Here is a 22,700-nt window from a genome sequence, read left to right as displayed (position 1 = left end):
GGTGAATCCTCTCACCTTCCACATCTCTGGCCTGTACCCCAATTCTGTATGAATAAATAAGTAAACCTTTAATATATATATATGTATGTATGTATAGAAGAACTGGCATTCAGGCCACATATGTGAGAATAATCATCACTTTATAGCCAGGGAAAGAGATTTAGAGAAGTTAAGTGGCATAACCACTGTCAAAGCTGGTAAGTAGCTGAGTCAAAGTGTGGAACACCTAAGTTTGTCTTGTAGAAAAACATTATTTTTATTTACATATTTATTTTCATTGAGTCAATATTGGGATACCCCCATCAGCTATTACCACCATATTGCACCCACCACCAAATTACCCACATTTCACCACCACAGACCATTGTGCTTCCCTCCCTTTTTGTCCTTATCCTTCTCTCATCCCACAAGTGAATCAGTTCTGTAGTTAGTTATCAAGTGTTTTTAAGCATCTCTTTGTTAGTTTGGTTATTTTATATATCACATATTAGTAATTCCATCCAGTATCTATCTTTCTCCTTCTGACTTATTTCGCTTAGCATAATCCCATCCATTTCCATCGATGTTGCTACAAACCACATGAGTTTCTCTTTTTCTTATCATGGTATAGTATTCCATTGTGTTTCTGTAACACATCTTCTTGATCCATCCTTTTGTTTGGGGGCATATAGACTGTTTCTTTAACTGGCTATTGTAAAGAATGCTGCAATAAACATGGGAGTGCAGGTTTCTTTTCAAATTCATGTTTTTGAAATTTGGGGGTAGATGACTAGGAGTGGAATTACTGGATCAAATTGGCAGTTTCATTCCTAGTATTTTGACACCCCCCCATACCGCTTTCCATAGGCTGAACCAGAAACAAGTGCCAGCAAGGATGTAAACCAAAGGAAGCCTTTTTACACTACTGATAGGAATAAAAAACATTACTTTTTCTCATTCTTATGTTGCATGAAATAATAGTGATGCAAAAGTAGACATAGTCATCACAGATGATAATTAATGGCATGAAAGGAGAAGAGAGTGAAGGGTTTGGAGGCTGAATGTGGTGAGGGAAAAATGAGGATGATGGTTTGGACGTGGAAGCCTGACCTGAGTTTGATGGCTTTGGCCAAGGACTCAGGCAGTGAGTGCAGATCATTCTTTACTGTAAAGACTAAGTGGATTCTTTCTCAACAGTACCCAGAGGGAACACAGAAAAGATAAATGGAATTGGGAGGCAGAGGTGATTACCCACATGCCTCCAAGATAACTTTTTCCTCCTAATGACAAAAAAGAAATTACATACGTGCCCTAAAGTTCCTTTGTCTAAAAGTTTTTATATAAAACCTGGTTCATTTCTAAGAGAATAAATAAAATTCATTTTGAAAAACCCCATTCCCTGGCTTTTCAAGTTTTTCTTGTAGGCAATGTGTCTGTATGAAAATGAGACTAAGATATGAGAGTGAAACTAAATTATACCACAAGGTTAGAGAGATTTGAAATCTGAAATGAGTTTATATGGGAGGTCAGCCTCCCTTGCCACTTGAAGCCATTCCTTCTCCTGATCTTTTCTTCTCTAAAGGACTGACTCAAAATTGAACTACAGAGTGTTTGGGCCTTTTGAAATAAAATAAAACAATTAGTAGAAACTATTAGAGGAATACTCATTTTTAAAACTCTGTGAACTCAGTTAAAAGTGAAATATATGTCAATATACAAATGATGGATATGTGTATTTGGGGGAGATGCAGAATAAGCATTGCATTGTATCACAGTTAATTATGTGATTAGTGAAAGCCGTAACAAACCACTAACAAACAGGAATTATTTTCTTTCTTTAAAAGAAGCAAATGTGAGATGCTTATAAGACAGGGGAAAACGAAGTCCCCGAATTTTCTGAACTGGTATAAATAACAAGAAGAACAACTGTCCTAGATCTGCTAAGTTCCCTAGAGCGAGACAGCATATCCAGATTTTATAAAATGGAGATAAAGAGTGAGTGACTAAAGAATGTAATTCCTTTGAGAAACAGTGGTCATCCAGTTCCTGTCAAGGTGTTTGGGAGATAAGAACAAATGGGATTGCACTTAGGGGTTCTGTTCCTTAAAGGCTTTTTAGAGTTTGTTTTTAACTCCTGTGTAGCATCTCTTGAAAATGTGTGGAAAAGCTGATATGTCTCGGTGACTATACTTAAAATGCTGAGCCTTGTCAGGGAGAGCCTCTGGGGCTGGAGGGACCAAGAGAAAAGGATAAGAGCAAAGACAGGTATTTCTTCCCTTAAATTCACATCAGCTGCTGCGGGCATCTGTGTAGCTGCCAACCAGAAAGAAAAGAAACAGGAAAAAAGAGTCAGGAACACAGAGAGAAAAGAAAACAAGAAAGCTGGATAGCATTTTATTCTTTGAAGATTAATTGCATAAAAAATTATAGCACAAATCTGTTGTTAAAAATTAAAAGCCTGTTTGCATCTCTCTGGCCCTTGGGAAGATTATATGCAGTGACTTCTAGGCTATGCACCTACCCTAGAGTGATTGAGTTGTATGTTTCTGGAAGATTTTTACATGATTTTTTTGGGGGGTAATACTAAACCATTTTTGTTCCTGCCAGGCTTCTAGGCTCATATCCATAGCAATGGCCAGCATCACTCCCATGTGCTGTCTGGGTTTCCTGGGGTCTTTTGCAGGTACTCTGTGCTCACCTCCCAGCCTCGGCACCCTCTGTCTTCGTCAGAGTAAAGTCTTGAGCTACTTGACTTGCTTCACCTTCAGGCACTAAGAGTCTGGAAGTGCCAGGTAGTTTGCTTTTCCCTAGCGTGCCTTGTAGCTATTTCTGAATGGAGCAAAGCATGAAAGCCCAAGCCCTGCCTGAGGGAGCAAAAATTGTAATGCAGTTTAGGCTTCAGAGGTCCCTGTGGGATCAGGCTAAGGTTGAGATGTTGCATGAAATGCTCCCTTGATTGACTTTCTTCTCTGACCTGCTTCTTCAGTGTTCTTGAATGTTTTCTAGAATGGACCCCTAATACATCTCTTTCACATGAATCTTCGTCTCAGCTCCTGCTCCTTAGGAACTTCAAATAAGATGACTTCTTCTTTGAACATATGCACCACACATCTAAGTATTTAAAAATTGTACAAATGCATAGATCCATAGATCTTCTTGCCCCAGTTACCAGGGTTACTAGTATAATGTTACTAGTATAATGTTACAGTAGATGACATTTAAAATTTTATGCTTCAGAAGACACTACAGCTAACCAAGGTGATAATTTCTTAGGTTTTTTTTTTTTTTGCTGAAAAAATATTACTCAAATCTATGTAATAATGTAATAAAATAGAATTCTACAAAGGTTTTCAATAAAATGTCTTTTAAAAAGTAAAACAAAATAGTTTCCAGGTTAAATGTGCTTTCCTATTGAAAATTCCTATAGACTCAAAGATTACATAGGTTTTTCTTTATGATGATAACTGAACAGAATATACAAGGAGAAGATATGAAATTACCAAATCATATTGAACATTATAGTGTGATTAACTACAAACATACTTCATACATCAATTAGAATTTGATTTATGAAAAATGAACTTTTTTTTGTAGATACGAAAAGTGCTTCATCCACCTCATCCAGAAGTCACCTGTGTTCTAGCTCCAGTGAAGATGGACCTGCTCGGTGCTCCAGAAAAGACCATGCTGAAAACCGTCCCAACAAAAGTGCCAGAAGTTCATCTTCTCAGGAGCTGAGTGAAAATGCTGGGCCAAGAAAGTTCCATCTTTTAATTGAGGATTCTCTAGGAATTGAAACTGAAGACCAGGAAATAGTAAATGCAAACATGAGGACCAACTCTCTGTCAGTAAAGGAAGGCTTAGAGAATGTTCTCAAAGAAGAAACCAAGAAAGTTACTCAAATGATTGCAGAGGATATATCTGAGAAGTCTAGGAAGCGTGTTTCCAAGGAAGAAAAAGAAAAGGATAAGAGTAAGCTTTGGGACAGAAGCGATACTAAGGTGAAGGACAAAAAGGCAGGGGCCTGTAGGGTGGAGAAGGGTGGTAAGTATGTCTGTTGACCTGACCTGCCATCATTCCCATGCATGGAAGCTGATTTTGGCCATTGCTTTCTACCAAGCTTGGGAAATACTACTGTGTTAATGTCAGACGGATTCAATATTTTCCCTGTTTCTCTTCTTGTCACATAATCATACGTGTATTATCAGCTTGCTGTTTTCCTTCTATTGCAATATAAAAATTACTTGATTCTTCCTATAAAGCTTGTTTCCTATTTTCTGTAAATTCCTTCCTGTGATAATTCTATCTCAAGAATCAAATAAACACAGTCTGTGTCTGAAGGCAAGGGTATGTGTCTTTTTAGAGATCATTAAGACTAGCAAAAGTGATTGTTCTTAGCTGTGCATGTACTTACATATGCAAAGCTACCATTTAGGTGCTTTACTATGTGCCAGTTCTAAAGATTATGGATGTTAACTCATCTAACCGCCACGATACTTCAATAGACCTGTGACTTAGGCTCTAAAATCATCATCTCTTTTCTACAGATGATAAAATTACTTCTTGAACAGTTAATTATAAGGATTATACAGCTGATAAGGAGCATTCCTAGGATTTGAATCTGAGAGGAATAAGTCCAGTGTTTCTAAAAGTTTCCTGTTATATCTGTGAAAAGGAAATTGAAAAGTAGACAGACATATGAAAAGTTCATAGAAAGTTCCAGATTTTACTGAGTTCTCTGAAATCAGGTAACTTCTTGCTTCAGGCCTCCCAAGTATATGGGCTGGTGCCCTGTGACATGGGAGGGTAAGGAGAGTCCCAGGTCAATCAGATCCTAGTACCTTAGACACAGGGAAGTTCTGATGCTTCACTCAACTGTAGGAGGGAGGGCAGATAAGGACCAAGTTGTGTCCTGCAGACAGTCAGATTGGACCTGCCAGATTCTTAGTGCTCACTCTGCCTGCCATATGTCCATTCCCTGCTTGCGCTCATCTGTCTCCTGCCAACATAGTCCCACAATGAAATTATTTTTCACATCTTAACATTACCCAAATGTATCTGTGTTTTTTGTTTTTTAAGATTGATTTATTTGTGCATACAGAACTGGGGTATAGGCCAGAAGCTCAGGGGCGGCGAGAGGATTCACTAGAGACAGAGTGGGGAGCAGAACAGGCAGATCGACGAAGTACACTGCTGAGGGGAGCAGTGGGCGGGTCAGGAGAGGTCTGCCATGCCATGTGGTCACCTCCGGGGCAGGCAGGAATCGAACTCAAGCGGTAGTGACTTTAGCTTCTCAGTGCTGTGCTTAACCCGCTGCCCCACCAGGGAGGGCCTGTATCTGTGTTTTAAAATTTATGAATACTTTCTAATATCTGTAGTATTTCTCTTAGGACTTTATGATACTACTGGGGGCTATCTCTAGGAAGTGAGAATATTGAATCCTTAGTGTTTTTTAATTCAACCGTTCTTATTTATTTACCTTCTACTATCTGTGGGCACCACACCATGATCAAAAGATATATGTAAGAGAAGGTTCTTCCCCCAAAATATAAAGTGGAAGCGTTGGCCCCCTCAATAACTGGACTAAGGTCAGTGGTCATACATAAAACCAGAGAAGGGGTTTCAAAGGAAGAGAAATGTTTTTGGTTAAGGACCACTTGAAAATTGTGCCCATTTTTGAAGAATGTGTTTGGGGAGATTTTAAAGATTAGAGAAAATTTTGAAGGTAGGAGGAACAGAGAATGAAAACAATCCAGATAATGGCATGTAGTAAGACAAGGCTTTCAAATTAATTATAAAAAATAGCTCTAAAATCACAAGTTTTACAAATGTCAGCCTGTAGACCAAACTTGTCCTAGCCCACTTTTTGGTATTGCTTGTGAGCTGAGAATATTCTTTTATATTTTCAAGTGATAGTAAAAAAATCAAAAGGAAAATATATGGTCATGTGAAAATTAAATGCAAATTTAAGTGTTGGGAAATACAGTTTTATTGTAATAGATCATAGTTATTAATTATTATCTGTAGCTGCTGTTGATCTGAAAGACAGTCAAGTAGTTGCAAATGTCCCCTGTGACCCATCAAACCTTAAGAATTTGTTATCAAGCCCTTTACAGAAAAAGTTTGCCACCCCAGATATGGAATTATAACACAAAGACTGCTAATGTTTTCCAAAGGATTTTGCTATAGATGAGCCAAGATTTTCATTAAAGTATAATTGGAACTCTTTACTTAAAATAATTCAAATCTTTATTTTTAAAAAATATTTGTTTATTTATAGATACAAGGTATAAGAACTGGGGTACAAGTCAGAAGTGGAGGGGGTGAGAGGATTCACTACAGACAGAGTGGGGAGCAGAACAGGAAGATCTATTGAATACACTGCTGAAGGGAGCAGCAGGCAGGTGAGGAGAGGTCTGCTGCGCTATGTGGATTAGTTCCCTGGCAGCCATCTTGGGCTACAATTCAAAGTTGCAGTGGCTGGTGATAGCTTAATAGTGTTGTCTTTAGCCCTTTCACCACCAGGGAGGCCCTCAACTCCAATCATTAAACTTGGATTTTATTGTTTAGTTCTGGCTTATAATGCCAATTTGATAAGCTACTGATGAAAAAAAATTTTAAAGTTCAGCAATAATATTCTTATTACTTTTATTGCCAATTCAGAAAATTTGTTTACCTGAATTTTTTATATAAGAATTTATCTTTTGGAAAAATAATATGCAACTAATATAGACTGTAATGAGGTAACAGAATAGAAAAATGTTTGACCAGGGACATATATCCTAGAAGAATTTGTGAAATGAAAAGTGTTCAACTTTATTATTTTGCTCAAACATATTGGAAAACCTGTGTTCCTGAGTTGTTAGTGTCTATAATTTTTAAATTTTAAAAATTATGAAGATAGGTTCAGCTTTAGATGGGGACATTTTGCAACTGTTTTTCATTTTTGAGCTCTAGTATATGTACATGTATCATTATTAATGTTGTTTTTTCTACTAACAGCTAATGAAATAACATTAGAAAACAGAAAAGTCATTTTAAAAAATATAGATTTATAACATGCACACAATGTCACACATTTGATTTGACTTTTTATTTCTAAATTTAGAGATTTATAAATTTATGTTGTCATATTTTCATAAAATGTACTCTGTCTTTTATTTTAGTGTGATGCCATAAACAATTTTAATTTTTAAGCAATCTTTATGAACATGTATAATATTGTGCATTATTCCCATACTGTGATTTTTCTCATAATTTATTTCTCTACATTTGTATGTTGGATATTTTTCCTATTTTTATTATTACTAATAGTACTCTAGTGTCATACTATCTAAAACAATTTCAAATGTTAAATAATTTCCATAGGTTTGATTCCAAGAGTCAAAGATGATAGATATTGTAAGACATTTGACAGGCTCTTTTTCTTTCAAGATATTGGTTGAAAAGTTTATACGAAGAATAGACTAGAAAAAAATGCAAGCTGAAGTCCGTTGCCCAGCATCTACTCTTTTTCTGGAGAATAGATGATCCTGGGTAATAGATGATCCTGCAGAAAGTTTATATAGACAAAAATAAATGAACTAATATGTTATATGTGTGTGTGTGTGTGTGTGTGTGTATTATTTATTTATTTTACACAGAGGGAAGTAGAATACATTTTGTTTGGTAAGAGTTTTCACTTAATATACTATCTTGAACATCTTTTCATATCACCACTTGTAGTGTTTATAGACAAAATTTCTTAAAAATGCATTGCCTTTTGTATAAGAACAAATATGTATAACCAATATTTCAGAAAAGAACAATTTTTTCTGGTTTTAGATTTCCAGAGGCAGAGAGTACAATACATGGAAAAAGAAGATATTAATTGGTAAATCAAAACAAAGACCCTGTAACAGACTCAGAATGATATGGAGGAATTAATGCTACCAAAACTTATGGAAAAGTACATAAATCATTTGGGTGCTGATATTTTAAAAATATATTCAAGGAAATGACATAATAAATTTCTAAATATTTAAAATAACAAAAGGTCATAAATATTCTCAAAGTGCTTTAGAATAAACATTTCTAGGAAAATTTCAATAAAAATCAACTAAATGATTGCACAATCCATTATATAACTTTATGCCAAGGAAAGAGCTATGGCTAGTTTTCTTTTTTAATCGAAACTTCCAGTTTATAGCCCAGAGAAAGAGAAGGAATAAAAAGTATCTGCTTGAACTGAGTGACTAATGTGATTATCCTTCACATTATATAAACTTATATACATTAGAACAGAAGACTGGTGAAGACTGGATTTGTATTTTACTTAGATTCCTGACTAGCACCTTAGGTCAAAATGAAATGGGAGCTGAGATAGTACATGAAAGACTCTCTTCTATTTGAATCATGCTGGTCGTTTTTCATAAGACTTAAAATAAAAACTGGTTATGTCAAAAATAGGGTATAGAGACTAAAAATGCATACAAATATTTTGTGGCATCTAAGTTAATACCACTTAATCTGAATTGTTTTCACGTAAGATCATAGCAATGGATAGAATAGTAAAGTAATACATTTAAAAGCATTGTCTTTCAGATTGATAACACGAAATGTTATTTCCCAATCTTCCTTTTATTTTAAAATATGTCACACTTAATTATGCACTATGCACTGCGCCAAAAAATTGCAGGCAAATTAATATGAACTATGTTTTGCATGTAGTAAATTATAACTGTTAGTTATAATAAGCTAGTGTCCTTGGAGTTAATTCAGTATTATAGGCATAGTGCCATTTTAATGTGTTTGTATTTTGTTATTTTTAGTGTAAGTTGTCTTAATACATTGAATACATCCTTTGTAATCTTTTAATGTTGTAATAATTTAAGTGTATTAATTTGTGGAGATAATATAATTTATACATTATACATAAATAAATAGTAGCATATTTTTATGTAAAATGTAAGCAAAAGTAAGCATTTCATACTTTTATAACTGAGACAGGAGAAGTTATAGCACTTAGGCCTGCAATATAAATAATATTATGACTTATGCAAAATGCTATTTAGTTATCATGCAGGCAGGGTAAAATGGCCCCGATGAAAGAAGAAAATCATGTGTTATGACTTGCAGTTCAAATACAAATTCTGAATGAATTGTTAAAGCACATAGTTGTCTGTTCCAACAGTTTTTTTATCAGTCAATAAATGTTATAGGTCACCTGCTTTGTGCTACATACTGTCCTTGGTGTGAACATAATGAAGTACTTAGAAGGAATCGATATTCTGGGGAGATATTCCCATCAAGTAAATATAAATATATAATGGGATATCTGGGCTAAGTGTAAGAAGAAAAGGCAGGTAACAAGGAATGATGGCCTGCAGATGGGGTGGTATTTTAGGGATGCTCTCTGGTGGGGGTGGTATTTGAGTAGGAAACTAAGTATAGAGGTGAACCACTCTGTCTTCTGAAAAAACAGCATGCAAAGTGGAGGGAACAAGGAACAGCAAGTGTAAGACCTAAACTGGGAGCAGAGTTTTGGAGTGGAGGATTTCTGCAGCAAGAACAGAACAGAGAAGCAGAAAGTGGTAACAGTGAGGCCAGAGGGAGAGACTTGTGAGCCACGGGGTGGATTTTATCCTGAGATAGGAGTTAATTGGAAAAATTCGAGCATACAAATTATATGATCTGAAAGTTTTGAAAAGATTATTCTCACTGCTGTGGAAGGATAGATAGATTTTAAATGCAACTGTTACCTCCAAACAGCTGGTATCTGGAGTTTGTAATTAATTCTAGGTTTCTGTGGGCCATGTTTCAATGCCAGAGGAACACCTTCACTGTGTATGTAGATGATGTTAGTCATGAATTTTGTCATGGGGAGTTGTTGGGAAGATAATAGATTGGTTGCCAAAAATGATTAAAGCACACGGATAGCATGGTCAAGGTGACCAGCAACTTGAAGTTAGCTTGGGTATATCCTTGCTCTGCTTTTAGGGCCTTTAATGTTAAAAAATTAAAATTAAATGGAATTTAATCATAAAATTCAGATGAAAAGTTCTCTGTCAAACTTTCTTCTGATAGTGAATTTCTCAGGATTCATAGCATAGCATGTTTCAAGATGAGATTTGTTTTGTTTCAGAACAGAGGAGAGGAATGAGTTTAGAGAGGTTGCCTGTCAATATCGACAGCTTACCATGGTTCAGTTATTAAGTTATCAAAAATAGAAAGAACTGGTGGGAATAGTGACACTATCAGGAAACATACAATCCTTCACCATTACAGGTGAACACTTTGAGATCTCCACTTTATTTGAAAAACAATCATGAAGAAATATATATCAAAAGTTTCTAACAAGAGTATGCTCTTGACTCAGCAAATTCTAATTCCAAGAATTTATCCTAAAGAACTAGTTTGAAATAAGTACAAAATGATCATGTGATATTTAAAATAGCTTTATAATAACACATGTAAACATGGAAATAATATCCAACACCAGTTGGTTACCCTTCTATTGGATAGCCTAGTTTTAGTAAAATCTTACTATAAAACTCTATGCAGTTATTTAGGAACTTTTGATATTTAATATATGGAAATAGTCACAATATATTGCAAAGTGAATAAAATGGGATACAAAATGCTTTCCATAGTAAGAGTAAAGTAAAACAAACAAAAATAGAAATTCACCAAAGTGTGAACTCTAGTAACTGTCTCTAAGTGGTGAAACCAGATAACATTTGTTTTGTTCTCTGTACTTTTTTCTATTTTCAAACTTTGGGTAGTCAGTATGTACTATTTTTGCATTAGGGAAAATATATGGTTTATCTTAAAATATGTCTATTTTATAATAAAACGCTAAATTGTATACAAGTACATTTTGTTATTTTGAAAATCTTAAAATATCCTACATCATTTCTGAGAATTTTTCTCAGAAACTTTATGTAAGAACTCCTTCCATTTTGCTTCTAATGCTGTGAGAACTGACAGTTGCCTTTGCTTTTAATGGTCATATTTAAAGAGTGTTAAGGAGAGGACTCTTGAGGGGTCTAAACGGAAAGAAGAAACAATGAGATGTGAAAGTTGACACGTGAGTGCCAGCAAGCACAGTTGTCCTGAACACCAGGTAGATGACAGTTAAAGTTAGGCACTGGCCAACTTCTTGCTTTTAAGTTGCAGTTTTAGAAGAACATCTGAGAAAAAAATAACCAAGTGAGGCCTTTTTGGTCTCATACCTACTGAGTTCTTGATGCTCAGGCCAGGGTCCTATTCTTGCTGAATCTGAAACAGGAAACACCCAACTACATAGGCTCTCATCTCCTTCCAAAGCCTAACACTCCAAAGTTAAAGCTGCAGACTGGGCAAATGGCAATAGTCCTGAGACAGAGGGACTACACTTCACTGTCAATTCTGAGTGAGTTGCAACTTCCAGATCATGCAAGTACTTTTTGGCTTGTTAAAATAGTCTTAGTTCAATAGCTGCTAATTGCTTGTTTTAACTATTGTTTTTTATTACTGTTGTAAACCACATTTATTTTTAGTCTGTAGACTTTGCTGGACCTGATGAAACAAAACTTCACATAATGCTAAGAAATCATATTTCTTCACATTCCCCAATCCTACCACCCTTGGGATTTCTATTGTTCACTCACTTGAGCAGATTTCCATGCAAAACCTTAAAATACTGTTATATTTAAGCTCTCTAGTTATGCAGTGTTAACACTACTAAGGGAGTAAGATGATATTTGATTTCTATGTGCTATGTTTATAGAGTTCCCAAAATAAAGGTTGATAAAAGCTAACTGGATGACAAACCTAGCTATAACATAATTATCATGAGTTGATATCAACTCTGAACTACATTTTTGTGAAAACTTTTTGTACTTGACATTGAACGAACGAGGAAAAATTATGTTCAAAAGATTTTAATGAAATATATTGTACCTCTTTTTATTTCATGTTTTCTCTCTTAAGATTAATTTATTTAAGTCATTTCATTTCCCCACCCCCACCCCAACCAAGTAGGTAATAAGCAGCTATTTCACTATTTGTTTCTAAACATAGAGGGTTCAGCAAATAACTAACGAGCCCTTAGCAATTCACCTTAAACTGAGCAAGAGAGCACATTTTAACATTTTTCAAATCCTAGTGTTTAGATCCATTGAATAAGCATAACTAGGGAGGGAGGAGAATGAGGGAAATAGAGGGGAAGGGAGGGAGAAAGAAAGGAATATTTGGAGATAACATTTCTTATTAAGAAAGGCAGACCTTAGTCTGGTGTTATTGAGTTTATGTTAACCAGAAGGTGGCATGATTGTAGATGTCCGGAATTTGGGATCTTGGGCAGATGATAGGCAAGGGATATAGACAGGGAAGTTCAGAACTTGATGCTACTAGTACTGCATGAGATTAGCTGATGATATTTAGAAATATTCATTATCCTCATTGCTATTATTTATTAAGTGCTTAGGGGCTGGCTATAAAGAAGATAGGTATGTTCTACATTTATTATCCTCACTAAACCACTGAGTAGGTAATTCTTTGAAAAGTAAATAAGACTTAGGTTTAGTAGCAAAAGAACTTCCTCTAAAGGTAACACAATTAGTATGGAATATGGAACTTGAACTTTGGTCTTTATGACTCTAAAGTTCCCTGCAACAGTCAATTGCAGATAAGTAAAGGTCCACAACAGCTTTTCGTACTCAATTGATAGGAATAATACAGTAGCTTTTTTTTTTATTATTACTCTGTCCACATGAGTGACTGTTGGGGTCAAATTACTAAAATCTGCTAATGGCTACTATGCTCTGAGTGTAGTCCTGGTAGTTTTAGCAATTAAAAAGTATTCAGTGATTACTAGTCTCATAAAAACCATAACATGTTTCTAGAAAGGAAAAGGCAGCGACCCCACTTTTTCAGTCATCTCATTGCATGTGCATTTGGCAAATCTGTCACTGCTCTGACTGTTGTCTTTTTCTTAAATGTAAGTATGTCTTTGCATGGGTTTCTTTCCTTTGTGATCTATTGTGTTTCCCTTTTAAAATCATAGCTTGGGAGCTGTTTAATCATATCGCTTATAAAAGCAAGGTCACAATTTAGTATGAATGCTTTTAAATGAACAGCACTTGCTGAAATGATGTACGATAGTGCAGCCATGTTCCCATGACCTGTTGTTATACCTCTTGATATTTTACATGATCTCCAATCAGTTGGACAGATAATAGCCGGAGCCTTGGAAGCTGGCTGCCACTGCCGCCACGATGCTGAGTCTGGTGCCGGGGGCGCCCATGACCGGGAGAAGCTCCAGAGGAAGCGGGAGATCGACACAGGTGCAGGTAAGGCCACATCATTACGTGGGAAAGATGTTCAGAAATCCTCTGCAAAAGACAGCCTCTTTCTAACTTTCATCTTCCTACCATCCTTTTCTCTATCACCAACCTTTATTTTCCTTTCAAAAAATGACTGTGGCTTGAGATAGTTGAAAGTCCTAAGGGGAGCTTTACAACTGACATCAGATATGAATAATATTCTTTTTCAAATACATTGTTGCCTGGGATAAAAAGGCCTTAAAAAATGTTGGTAGGGATTTTCAGATCAGTCTTATTTCACAGCCTGCTTCCCACTTAGTTGACCACGGAGGAGGATTTACCCAATGAACCCATGGAAGCTGCGGAGGGCCAGGGCACGTTCTACAATGATGTATTCAAAAATTTTTTTTTTAAATTAGGGAAGAATTTATTGCCACCAGCATGTGCCTCACTGGCTCTTGGTGAGGAGTATGCCAGCTGAAATAGGGCCAATTAGAGAGGACTCATCAGACCACGACTCATAACTATCTGGTCAAATTCCTGTGTCCTTGAAGTCAGGTTCCCCCATATTTAGTGTTACCTTTCAAAAAACATTCTGATGTGAATATTTGTGTGTGTGTGTGTGTGTACAGAAGTGATTCATCAAATGGTCGCCTTACCCCAACCTCCAATTTTCATTCATAGTCATCAAGCACTGTGACATATAAGATATTTTAACCCGATTTCCAAGCAAATAAGTTAGCCTGTTACAATTCCATAAATATTAGCTGAAGACACAAGACTTTTGAATCAGAGGAAAAGAATTTTATTACTTACAACAAATAACAGTAGCCAGAATACCTGCATTGACTCTGATTCCCTAGCGCCATCCTCCTGGTCTGTGTGGAAAGTACCAGAGGATACTCAGGACCCTGAGTTATAGGAGTAGAACTCTGAACTTGAGGACCCCCTCTTTTACAGTGGATATTCAACCAGAGGAGGTCTAGTATAGCTCTCCAAACATTCTGCAATGCAGGCATTGTAGTTGTTATCTGTCAAATATTGTCAGCTAAGAAAAATCTAATATATTGTCTGCAGGAGGGGGAAAGTGTGGCAGGAAGACTTGTGAGGGCTTTCTGTGAGCTGGGTGCTGTGACAAGCCTTTCATATGGGTTTACCCTCACAAGGAATGTGAGTCATGCATTCCCATTTTACAGATAAGAGAATGAGGGCTGAGAGAGGTGATATTTCCCAAATTTATAGCACTAAGTGACAGAGCTGGCCTTCTCATCTAGTTGGCTGATTCCCAAGTACTCAGTCTTCTAATTTGATTGCCCTTGTTTGTAAATATTGCTCCCCCTCTTTTAAGAAAGTAGTGAGGCTATCATAAAAAGAGTCATGTTTTCATACTGCTTTTTCTTACAGAGACATTATCTATTCTTTCTTCCTTGCTTCGGGAACGTCATGTCTCATTCTTCAAGTGTATGTGTTCATATAATAGCTCTGCTGGATGCCATTAGCTGTTTTTCCTCCTGGATTTAGAGAGAGTATATTATTACCTGAAGGCTAGGAAATTTTATTTTCGGGTTCTCCTGTGTGTTCTTTAATTAATCTATAAATATAGGCCTGCTTAGCAAAGCAAGGGGCTTTATTTAAATGTTTTGCATAACTGACATTTTAATAATACTTTTCATGCAGGAATTTGAACAGCAAAATTTATACTACTAAAGAGACTTGACATACATTGTTATTTTTCATTGTTTCAATTTCATTTTTTTAAAAATTGAGTGATAATCTGTAATGAAAGAATATGGACCATATTCTCATAGGTGAATTGCCTGCATGTTCTCTGAGTGAATATTTGGTTCTGCATTTCTCTCTGGGAGCTTCTAGATGCAATTTAGGAAATAAGTGCTATGTCTGAGGACTACCTATGTAAGTCAATATCAACTCCATTAATAGACCTGTAATTTCCGTTTTACTCATTTAAAGGAAACAGCAAAATTTACCTTCCAAATACATTTTTTCGTGTATGCAATATCAGCTATTATCGTGTTCAAGATGGTTATTGTAGTACTTGGAGGGAGGCCAAAGAAATAAACAAGGATGCCCATGTTTTGTATTAGGAGAGGAAAAAGCTGTATGACTATCCTGTGTTGGGTATCAGAATGGGGAAGACAGCAGACGAGAGGTGTTCAGGCCCAACCAGAAACAACCTGGTAGATTGTTGTAATGAAGTGGAGAGTGAGATGGATAGCAAAAAACAATTAAAAAAATTTTGAGGCAGCTACATTTTCTACTCTATAATTATACAGAAATTGGAGATGGACACCATGTTATAATATAATTTTATAACAGCTAGTCCAATGTCTTCTATAAGTGAAAAAGTTTAGTTAATAGAAATTATTAAGATAATCAGTTTAGAAGCTATCTCTCAAAGTGTTATTTTCTGTAGCCAGAAAATTTAAAATCTGGGTATTTGGTATGCTGTGCATTTATTTACTTTGCATAGATTAAATAAAGTGCATGTGCTTGTTAAATAATAAAAATGTATATGTATGTATAATATAAATAAGCAATATAGGACATTCATTTGAAGCCTTTATTAAAAAGTATTGAACCTCATGTTATCAAAGTATGACAGCTAGTACACCCAGATCTGCCAGGGAATCATCAATGAAAACTTATGAAATACTTCAAGAAGCTTATTTATGCTGAAAATTGTCCCAGACTACAAAGTGCTGTCTTCCTCTGTGATCCAGTTTTGCCAAAGGCAAATCAGTTTCTGAATGTAGGTGGGAGGTATCCTCACCTGCAATACAAATTGGTGTCTTTAGTAAAAAGTCTTACCTTGAGCCACAAAGTTATTTGAAGACTAAATTTAGATACAGTAGCTTTAAAATGTGGGCGTAATGTATGGGGTAATGATTAGCTCCCTTTGTATTTGGATGGGGTGCTAAATGAGCACAAGAAGCAGGCTGAGGACAAATACTTTATGTGCTCTGGAGAATAAAGCCTTCTAAGAAGATGAAATCCTTCATTTTCTTTTTGTATAACTTTTCTTGAAGTCCTAATATTTCAAATGAAAGGAGGAGGTGTGTCTCTATCGTTGTGTGTATTTGTGAGAAAGACATTGATTTTGAGATTCTAAAACTATGAAGTTATTTCTCTGTTTTCAGTATTTCTGATGTTCAATTTTCCTTTTATATCAAAATGTCCATTAAATTTGATAGCATTTCTTTTCATCATGGAAAGCCATTATTAAATCATGGTGCATGTTATGGTTGAAGGCATCATAGAATCAAGGAAATGTTTTATATATACAATTTATATCCCCTTCATATCATAAATAATCTCTCCTATATTGTATATAAAAATTATGAGAATATATAGAATATCTCCTCCCTTTTCCATTTTGATTATGTAACCTTGTTTTCTAAACTTGTTTTTATAGCACCGGATAGTAATTCTGTGGTGCAAAAAAGGGAAGAACTCAACTCAATCAAGGGACCTAAGCAGGTCACACCAGAAATGTATACAGTGGGGGAGAAAGAAGTGGCAGAGGAAGGTGAAGGTCCCCAACAGAGGCATGCAGAGACAACAGAGGAACAAGGGGATGCAGCACTATGTGGGGGAGTGGGGGCTAACGAGGCTCCATTGGGGGAGTGGAAGCCAAGAGCAGCGCAGGCATCCTTAGCAGAGCAGTCCACAGAGGAAAGAGAACGCCCACAGGTTGTAGCAAGTGGGGCAGGGGCAGAAACAGAAGGGGGAGGAAGGCTGGGGACAGAGGTGTTCCATCCAAAGGGACAAGAAGCAGCAAGAGACCAGGCAGGTATGAATGAAGATGAGGTTCCCCAAGAGCAGAATTCAATGCAGACAGGGCTGGAGAGAGAGATGGCAGTTTCTGAGGAGGAACGGGATTTGGAGAAGGCAGTGTTGGCATGCAGTGTGGCCATGAAATCAGAGCATATTCAGGAGGCAGTGGCCCTGAGAGACACAGTGGAGGTAGGCGAGGCCGAGATGGGGGCAACCATGAGCGAGGTGGTGTCTGAGAAACCAGATGAGGACGACAGCGAAGAGGATGCATTCACAGACCTAGAGGACAAGGGACTCATGGGAGAGACTGTGCCTGAAAGAGAGGGTGGTCTAGGAGGAGCGACGGTTGGGGGAGAGGAACCTACCAAAGAGAGGAAGGAAATTATGGAAATGAAAACACCTTTGAGCTCCTCAACGTCTGAGGTCATGGAAACCCTGGGGGGACTTTCCGGGGACAGCTTCCAGAAACTTTGTAAGGAAGATGTGGGGAGGGAAAAGGTTGAGACTGAGCCAGAATTTAATAAGGAAGATGGTAGGAAAGAAATGTTACCTGAGGAATTTGATGCAACAAGAGAGGAGAAGAAAGCTGAGAGGCCAAAAACAATTCTGGCAGTAACTGAACCTAAGAGAGAAGAGGTGACAGGAGCAAATGAATGTCAGGATGAAGACACTTTAGAAGAAGAGCAAAAGTTTAAAGGGGAAGAGGGGCAAACAGTGAAGGAAGTTAGACCTGAGGAAGAGACACAAGCTCTGGCTAATGAAGTGGAGTGTGATGCTGAGCAAGAAGCACCTATTGGGGCATCAGAACTGACTGAAGGCACCGAGTCGCAAGAAGTTTTGCTGGCAGAGACAGGGGTGACTGCATTTGAAGTGGTACCTGGGTTTGAAAAATCAGTGGAAAACATAACTGCTCCAAGGAAAGAGGGAGACACAGAACACACAAGCAAGGCAGAGTTACTCCCCAGGGAGACGGGGGCTTCAGAGGAGGAAGAGGGGTCAGTCCTTCAGGGAGAGGGTGTGTTAAGAGCTCCTGAAAGTGAGCTCACAGAAAAGCCCAGGGCATTTGAGGAGAGGCTCATAGCCACAGCTGAGGTTCAGGAGTCTTCAGCCAGAGATCAAGATGGACACGCAGGACAAGAGGGGAAGGATAAAGAAGAGCCTTTACAGGAGCCACACATAGGGAGGGTGATGGCAACAACCCAAGAAGCTGTTTCTGAGGGGGATACTCCGATGGCAGGAATGTTGAGTGAAGAAGCCACGGTTAAGGACCCAGAGGAGGAAGTGGGTAGAGAGTGCACCCCTGAGATAGAAGTGGTGATGGATGGGGACACAGAGAGACATGGTAGCTTCCCAGGAGGAGCAGTTGTGGCTCAGGAAGATCTTCATCAAAGAGGAGGAGCAGAGGTAGAAATAGCTGCAGAGAAGAGGGAGGTGTTGGCAGATTCCAGGACAGCTGAGGGGAAAACAGATGCAAATAAAGCCTCTTCCTTTTCAGATGTTGCTGGGGAGGAAACTTGGCATAAAGTGGATGAGTTACTAGGAAAAACAGCAGCTGCACAGAAGGTGGTGGTACAGGAACTAGTGCTGAGGGAGGAGGTGACAGTGACTACAGCTCCAGATACTAAAGTGGAGTGTCTCCCTGCACCTTCAGAGTTGGCAGGGAAGAGCCCACAGCTAGGACAGGGTCAAGAGGGAGGTGAAACTGAAACCATTCTGAGAGCAGAGTCAAGGGTAGAGGAGGCAGAGACAGAGAGCCAAGCTGGGGGGCAGGAGTCAGCAGTGGAAGAACTCAGACTAGGATTGCCCCAAGGGAGAGAATCAGAGCCAAGTAGAGAGAGTCTACAAGATATGGAAACACTTCCTGCAAAGCCCAATTGCACTGCAACCCGAGAGAAGCAAGAGCTAACAGTGCAAAAAGAAAGTGAGAACACAGATGTTCCCCTGAAGAACACAAAGGCCTAAGAGACTTCATGGCAGACGGTGAGTTTAAGCCTGATCTGTTTGCAGGATTAAACAGACAGCCCATCTGGGGTTCCCTCCCATTTAGATTCCCTTATCCCTTTGTTAGCTCGTGTGCTTGCGTGCACATGTACACACGCACACACTCACACTCACACATACAACTTTCATTTCTATGCTGTTTAGCCCCAAGCGCATCAGGACAGCAGCTGGGTAAGGGAGATGGAGCTACTGCACACACACAGGGACCGTCTTCTACTCCCTTTACAACCCCAAGGCACATTCTGCTTTGCAAGCCTAGCTCTCCGAAGTAGTGAGTGCCCTATCTCCCTTCCAGGGGCCAACGATGAAGTACAGAATATGCCACAAGGACACACCACAGAGGGGATGAGTCAAACTCTATCCCCAGAATCTGTTAAAGCAGTGCTTGTGAATATTTGCTATCCAATGCAACCTTCGCCTTCATTTTTGCAGTTTGGTAAAGGTTAATGTTTACATATACCTACAAATATGGACTCAATATTTTAAGGCATATTGCTACTCTATTCTATATATACACAGATACATGCACAAATGGAGGTAATATATATGTATCTATACAAAACACTGAAGTTTGCTATGAAGGACCACAATTGCTTTAGTATTTCTTTCCCTCCATGTCCTTGATGTCTTTGTATGTTTAGTGCAGTTTCTACTGCCAGTTTCTACTATTCTGAGTGATTATGTTCATAATTTTTTACTTTTTATTGTTTTCAGGGCATTTTAAAGGTGTCTTCTGGAAGACTTAAAAAGTGAAGAGAGACTTATTCGAGCTTCTTGCCTGAACTTTAAATTCTCTCTTTCTCTGTCACTCTTTTGTCTGAGCTGGTTCTGAATCTGTCAACACTGAAGCTTAGTGAGCACTTTGAAACTAGATCCATAGAGAAGTAGAATGCTTCCAGGGGCAGTGATTCTTCATGAAGAACTGGAAGAATGATACATAGTCGACATAGTAATATTTCTATATTCAGATTGATTGCTAGATTTCTTTTTACCAAAAGTCACCTATAAGACACAGCCCTGCTGACTGGAGTTTGCTTAAATTCTTCTTTTTATTATCAAATGTTAGTCCCAGTTAGTATACAAGAATTTTATTTAAAATCTGTGGCTTCTGGCTTTAGTGAATCTATGAAAATGAGCTTTAATTCTTCCACTTTTGCTTAATACTAAAGATTGCTCCAGACCTTCAAGTCCTTCTAGAAAAGGGTTCCATGACATGTATATACACAGTACATTTAGAAATATTCATACTTCCTATTATCCAGAGGACTAATTTAAAGCAGAAATCATTTCCAAGTACAATTGGTTTTGAGTGTGTGTTTCTGTAGTTTTGCTTCCCGAGGTACACTGGTAAATACTTGTAGCATATCATTCCTGGGGACCTGATAGGGCCACTCAAATTTGAATCAAGATAATAAATAATTTAGCTGCATGAAATGAGTATAACCATAATTATAGTGGATACACATTACACATCAGCACATATTCTAACATTCTATACTCTTTGGTTTATGTCATTCAATGGAAAAGAAGTGGATTTAATTACTGTGGTGCTCACTGTCCCAAGTTCTGTTATTTCAAACCTATGAATTAACCTTGCAGTGCATTGTAAATCAACATTCACAAATGCTTTAAATTACCCCCTAATATTACTAGAATAGGTTGTATACCACTGTACCTATTGGGGATTTTTATTTTCTTGAAGACACCTCAATTCATATTCCAGTATTCCAAAAGGCACATATGTTTGATCATTTTTTGCTGTGAAGGGTTGAAAGAAAATATCCTAAAGCCATGATTCTCTAGTTGGATGTCACATTAGATGTTAGATTTTCATGGGACCCCCTTCATGCAGGAGTCAACTTCTAACTCCACTCCAGAGAGACTTTGATTTTTAGATGGGTATATGTATATATATATATATGCATACTTAAATTGATTCTATTTTGCTGCTGAAATTGAGAATGTTTGCCCTAAATCATCACACAATCCATGTTAGCTGCCCTATGTCCCTCTGGACCAGGCATAATTTTATAGGTTCTCTTCATTTTAATAAACAAAAGATATTTCCAATGATCAAAGATTTAACAGGCCAGTGGTTCTCACAATGTGGTTGCTTGATCAGGTATCAGCTTTACTTGGAGCTGTTCCAAATACAAATCCCAACCCTCTTCTCATACCTTTTAAATTGGAAGCTCTGTGGGTGGGGTCTAACAAATGGTGTTTTGATAAGCCCTCTGGGTAATTCTGATGTACACTAAAGTATGAAAACTGCTGTTGCAGATACTGTATTTTATTGAGGATTAGTCTCATTTGGAAAATGGTTGCAGAAGCATTTCTCTCTCCTTACATCTTTTTATCTACAACTGTCTCTTTCTTTCTTTAGGAAAAAAGTGATCACTATTAAAGTGATTAAGTCAATTTATGCTTTTATGATGACTAATGATGTGTAAATGAATGAAGCCTTTGAGTTCCTGCCCTATCCACGGATGACTACCACTATGACACATAGTCATTGCTCTCTAATATCTACTTACATTTATGGGTGAATTTCATTTATATTGTATTCAATTTCATTCATCAGTAAGCTGCATGACTGTGGAGATCTATAGTATTTGTTTCCTGAATTCAACCTCAATGCGATAAAGCACTTTGAATGCATAGCACCTTATGGAAAAGATTATAAACTTGTTAATTCCATTGAAGAAATTAGTTTTGTACAATGTGCTAAATGGAAATTGCCTTGGATTATTTTTATATTTAACACATTCCATCAAAACATTCTGTAACAAATTCTACAATCTGCATGTGGGTTTAACTGTGAAATTCAGTGTTGTGATATTTTGATTAAATGAATTCTTTCTCTGCAAATACTATGTTGGTGAAATTATTTGTATGTTCAGCTGAACAGATTTTTCCCTAGTTTCATTATTAAAAGCATAAATAGTCCATATGTTTACAGATAAAGAGATGTGAATGGATTTTTATAAATAAGACAGGATTTTTAAAATCTTCTTTGTCCTTGCCTTATCAAACATGAACTCCATAGAGGAAAGAGCAGAGGCAAAGAAAATTCATTTCATTGGGCTGTATTTTTGAGCATATATGTTCATATGGCTAACTGCCATATGTCTTTCGTATTGGTAGGATAATATCAGATGGGGAAATTATTATCAATATGTTATAGGAAAGTACATAGAACTCAATATTAAGTAATTTGTTTAAAATAACCAAGGTGTCTGCATTCAAACCTTGACCTCTTTCATCACATACACTTCATGGAGTAGGTAGTAAAATATTATCTATGAACTATTCATATTTTTTGCTTATTTATAGAAGGGGGAATCAAAATCTCAACAATATATCCTATATCAGCAAAAAGGGAATTATATTTCAAAGAATACAAAGATTATTTAAATAAATCAAGTGAAAACTAGACAACCAACATAAAGGTAGGTAGAATTAGGCTACTTGAATTTTTTGAATTAAGCATTTCAATGGATGTATGATCTCTTGTGTTATTAAAAATATAGCTGTGTTAACACTTCTAAGTCAATAATTTTGCCATGGTTATTGTCCTTGGAAGATGATTGCTTGAGAAACGAAAAGAAAGCCTTAAGAAAGATTCATCGTATAAGTGAA

The 22,700-nt window shown here is 37.1% G+C and overlaps 1 protein-coding gene across 1 annotated transcript in view; it reads left to right on the top strand.

Annotated features, from left to right (window-relative positions):
• Positions 1-19,908, top strand: part of ERICH3 (glutamate-rich 3) — a 101,071-nt gene extending 81,163 nt beyond the window's left edge. Inside the window, exons 12-15 of the mRNA XM_012722024.1 lie at positions 3,574-4,023; positions 13,167-13,292; positions 16,699-19,040; positions 19,776-19,908. Coding sequence (XP_012577478.1) covers positions 3,574-4,023; positions 13,167-13,292; positions 16,699-19,022 — 2,900 coding nt within the window. The 3' untranslated portion in view covers positions 19,023-19,040; positions 19,776-19,908. The remainder of the gene's footprint in view (positions 1-3,573; positions 4,024-13,166; positions 13,293-16,698; positions 19,041-19,775) is intronic.
• The last annotated feature ends 2,792 nt before the right edge of the window (positions 19,909-22,700 follow it).

Source organism: Condylura cristata, unplaced genomic scaffold, assembly GCF_000260355.1.
Source record: "Condylura cristata isolate star-nosed mole 26May11 unplaced genomic scaffold, ConCri1.0 scaffold00008, whole genome shotgun sequence".
NCBI lineage: Eukaryota > Metazoa > Chordata > Mammalia > Eulipotyphla > Talpidae > Condylura > Condylura cristata.
This window is presented reverse-complemented; position numbering and strand designations above follow the sequence as displayed.